Source organism: Lottia gigantea (assembly GCF_000327385.1).
Source record: "Lottia gigantea unplaced genomic scaffold LOTGIsca_238, whole genome shotgun sequence".
Classification (NCBI taxonomy): domain Eukaryota; kingdom Metazoa; phylum Mollusca; class Gastropoda; family Lottiidae; genus Lottia; species Lottia gigantea.
In genome coordinates, this window is record NW_008708698.1 from 1,211 (window position 1) to 2,566 (window position 1,356).

The window sequence follows — 1,356 nt, forward strand, 5'->3', positions numbered from 1 at the left end:
TCTAATGGATGGACTATGGCATTGTACCTGTCAAAAGCTATGCAGCATAGAGTAAGAGAACTCGAGGCGACGGTCAGATTGTCAATAAAGGGAACTATTTTACACGAAATGGCACCAAATATCCAATATTTTGTTAAAATGCCACCGAGATTTACAGGCATACATGTTACAGTGACAAAAAAATCACTGAAAGCCAGCGACACAATGAATATATTAACTACTGAACGCATGTGTCGGTTGAACAAAAACGTCAAGAACACTAGCGAATTACCAAATACAGATAAACTTATAACGATGACGTAGAGCACAAGTAGTACGTATTTAGTCACGGGGTCAATATCAGCTATGACGTCAACAGGAAGTGACGTTGGTTTCAGTTCTATTGTTTGTGATTTCATAAATGGTTTACAGAAATTCCAATCTGATTCATTATAACTCTCTTTCAAAATTCTTCGACAAACTTTCTCCAGAAGATTTTCAACACGGGATGGGTCTGTCTTCTCGATTAGATCTATCCAGGATTGTGTTGTTTGTTCAGTAGTCGCCATCTTGACTAGATCATGTACATCTATCTGTATGTGTCAGCCTAATTAAGATAAAAAATACATTTTTCAAAATTTGTTGTTGATAGGAATGTGTAAATCCAATATAACTGACATGAGGTTATAGACTCTAAATACTTTATGATAAATGACTGACAGTTTTCTTCAGCTTGAAATGAATAATAGAATAAAACAAAGTGGGTAGAATAATAGAAACAAAGTGGGTAGAATAATAGAAACAAAGTGGGTAGAATAATAGAAACAAAGTGGGTAGAATAATAGAAACAAAGTGGGTAGAATAATAGAAACAAAGTGGGTAGAATAATAGAAACAAAGTGGGTAGAATAATAGAAACAAAGTGGGTAGAATAATAGAAACAAAGTTTCAAATATCGACTATACCTGTTAACAACTCAGTAGATGGTGAAATATCCAATACCTGAAGACAAAAACATCTCAAAACATGAAATTTTGATTTTATATTCTAGGCATAATAACCATCATTTACAAACACAAGTGTTCTGTCAACACCGTTCTGTTCAATATTAACATTTACTTCCGGTTTATAGTACAATACTTCCAGATTAATTTTAATCTAGTTCCGGTTCAATGTGGATGGTCTTGATATGATACACACGAACCTATTTCTCTATTTCCGGTTTAAAGAAAACTGTGTTCTTTATTCCACTGTTACTATTATTACTGATATCCATACTATGATTGATTCTCCCTAGATAGACTTAGTCAGGATCTTTCGGATAAGAACAGTTTGTTTAGCTGTAATAATTTTCACTACGGACGTGACATTTGAGGGT

At 33.8% G+C, this 1,356-nt stretch overlaps 1 protein-coding gene across 1 annotated transcript; it reads right to left on the reverse strand.

Annotated features, from left to right (window-relative positions):
- Positions 1-2: 2 nt before the first annotated feature.
- LOTGIDRAFT_144444 (hypothetical protein) lies at positions 3-398 on the reverse strand (the record flags this gene model as incomplete). The annotated part of the gene is made up of 1 exon (XM_009055198.1): positions 3-398. A coding segment is annotated over one exon (396 nt), but the record flags the coding sequence as incomplete, so codon positions are not given.
- Positions 399-1,356: the final 958 nt, after the last annotated feature.